The sequence below is a fragment of the Medicago sativa genome, chromosome 3, assembly GCF_051527215.1.
Source record: "Medicago sativa cultivar Bolivia chromosome 3, Bolivia_mono, whole genome shotgun sequence".
In the NCBI taxonomy this organism is placed as follows: domain Eukaryota; kingdom Viridiplantae; phylum Streptophyta; class Magnoliopsida; order Fabales; family Fabaceae; genus Medicago; species Medicago sativa.
The window spans coordinates 83673538-83676438 of record NC_140751.1 but is presented as its reverse complement, the minus strand read 5'-3'; the positions used below and the strand labels follow the sequence as shown (position 1 = coordinate 83676438).

The 2901-nt window shown below is 29.3% G+C and overlaps 1 protein-coding gene across 1 annotated transcript; it reads right to left on the bottom strand.

Annotated features, from left to right (window-relative positions):
- Window positions 1-203: 203 nt before the first annotated feature.
- On the bottom strand, window positions 204-1072 carry LOC146941085 (E3 ubiquitin-protein ligase RING1-like). Its single transcript, XM_085754873.1, has one exon. It carries the CDS (start codon window positions 905-907, stop codon window positions 428-430), a length of 480 nt encoding a protein of 159 aa, XP_085610999.1. The 5' UTR covers window positions 908-1072; the 3' UTR covers window positions 204-427.
- Between the last annotated feature and the right edge of the window lie 1829 nt (window positions 1073-2901).

Here is a 2901-nt window from a genome sequence, read left to right as displayed (position 1 = left end):
ACTGAATTAATTATATTTTTTAGCATGATTAATCAGGTATCGTATGTATGGTATGTATGATTTATATACAAAAGGGGATGACCATGTATCATTGCTATATCAATAAACACATGCTTATATAACATTAACAGTGAAAGATACGGTCAGATCCGTAATAATTTAAATACTTGTTTTATGATATTTCTCTTTAGAAGAATGCTCTGTTCTACAAAATAATGTTCCTTAATTAATTAATAAAGATATATTGTATCATCATCCTATATAGGTACAAAAAGAACAGGGAATTGAACCCAGAAAAAGGAAGAACAAGCCCCATTTTACAAAAAAAAAAAAAAAAAAGAATAGAACTAATTGTAGAGAGAAAACTAACAAATTTTTTACATAACTAGCTAGCTACATAAATCTTAATCAGAGACAAATTTGAATTTCAGACATATCTACGCAAGTGACTGTTATTACCACCACGTAACAAGAACAACACATAAGGAAGATTTTCATCATTCCCTTCAATATTACTCTGTTGATTTCGTTGCTGACGATGTTTTAACACAACATTATCTGGTAAAACTTGTTCCCTACAAAGTGGACATGTAGCAAAATAATCTTGCAACCATTTATCCAAACAATCCTTATGAAATGTGTGTTTGCATTTCAACCTCCGAACCTTCTCTCCTTCTTCGAATTCGCATAAGCAAACACTACAATCCCCGTGGGAATTCAACTTTTTGTTGTAACGAATCGTAGGGTTCTTTTCTTCGATGAATTTGATGTATTGGCGAGTTGTGATTGATTGTGTATCTGATGTTAGTTTCCAAATGAAGATGATAAGTTCTACTAACACGAATATTAGCAAGACTGCAATTTTGTTGCATAGTTTTTGGAAGACCTTGGAGATATCAACTGTCATGGTAGCTATGCCTAATATGAGAGATCTCAATTATTCAATCTTTATATATTATTATTATTATATAATAATATATATAATCTAACATACCATGTGTTTAGGTGCAGCCTAACAATGTACTATATATATATGTAGTGAAGTGGATGGAAAACTAAGGAAAATGATGTTTTTGCCTTGGCTGCTTCAAAATGTACAAGACCTACCAATTGCGTTGATTTATATGATTACCAAATTTCTTTTTTCCTCTTAATTAACTTTGGAATTTTTCTGATAAATGTAATATGCACGGTTCATGCATCCCCACAATAATTAAAAAACTAAAACACACGTTGGTTTGTGGTAGTATATAATTAATACGGTAAAAAATTCCATATACATGCAAATATTCAACCATATATATCATCATATAAATATATGTATAGGTTTTTAAATTATTATAAAGACAATGACCGTTTAGAAAATATTTGCTAAAGTACGATAATATTTGCTAAAGCACGATGGCTGTTCAACCAAATTGTGAAGTAGGCAAATATTGTACACTAGTGTAGTCAATAGTGTAGTCAGTCAAAGGAAGTGGACGGTATTATATTGGAAGAATATGCGCTCTTTGCTGATGGCCAACTTTGACTAAGAAAAACGAAACATCGAGGATCATGATTCATGATTCATGTACGCTATTTCTATTTTTTATAACTAATTCCCGATGCTTGAATAAATACAAAATTTTCAAGAGGAGTATTTAATAGACAACTTATAGGACAACCATAATCTATTAAGAAAAAGTAGGTATTTGCACGAAAACTAAAGCGATAGAGAGATAAAATAAAATATAATATGAATATGAGAGAGAAAGTTGTCCAAAAGTTGTCATAAAATGGATGTTCAAATATTATTTCTCAATTTTCAATGGTTAAAATTTTAGAATTTCAAAATACTTAACGTAGGAGGGCTGCAGGGGTACGATGATAGGACTAACACAAATAAAAATCACAATTTTTAAAAACCTTGAAAAACACAAAACACTTGTAGACAATATTTAAAAGAAATTGTGCCTGCAATTTGCATCCGGTGTTCCACCTTGAAAAAATGAATAAACCAATGAATAAGTTACTCTTCCTAAATACACACCCCATATATATCACTTTAAACATACCAATGAATAACTTAAATCGTTGGGAATTTTAATTATCTATCATTGATATTTAAAAAATATTTATTGAGACAAATCAAACAACATTTATTAAATTTAGAGTGTGATCCTTCTCAAAGTCTCATGTTTGATTCTTCTTCGGTGTCAATTTATGCGAGTTTGTTTATCTTCTTCTTCAAAAAAAAAGTAAAAATAGATTGTTTGAATAACATACTTGTAAAATTGTGGCATATGTTTAGAAACGAGAGAGTATCACACTATACATGGTGAAACTACCGGGAGAGTATCACAATATTACTTCATCTCCACTTTAGTCGTTAAACTATAAAATATAATGTGATCGCTAAAGTCGGTCTTAAGATTTTTTACGTTCGAATGAGTTAATAAAGTCGTGTCTTTTAATTATTCGAATATTATTGTTATTGTATCTTTTGTTGCAAAAGATTCATTCATAATCAAAGGTTCTTTAAAAATATTTTCAATCAAAACGAGTTAATTTTTATTTATTTATATAGTACTAACTAGTAATTAAAAAATAATTTTGGTGTCCTACTTAAAAGAAATTTGTGTCTGCATTATGCATTCAACTATACTACTAATAAAACAATATTTAAAAGAAATTGTGCCTGCATTATTATGCATTAAGTGTTGCTCCTTACCCGAAAGATAATAAACCATTAATTTAGTGTTTGTTGGATAAATGCGTGTGTAAGAGTTTCATATTAAATGGAAAAATGAAAGTTAAACTTTATACGAGTAAGAGAATCCATAAAGTTTATATTTTAAGTTAAGAAGTTGCGTCAAATTCTCTTTTATTTGGTTACTTTTGACCCAATGCAATGATCCT

Bases quoted from the DNA above. Each gene is read 5' to 3' on its own strand.
- LOC146941085 (XM_085754873.1), bottom strand. From the start codon at position 907: ATGACAGTTGATATCTCCAAGGTCTTCCAAAAACTATGCAACAAAATT.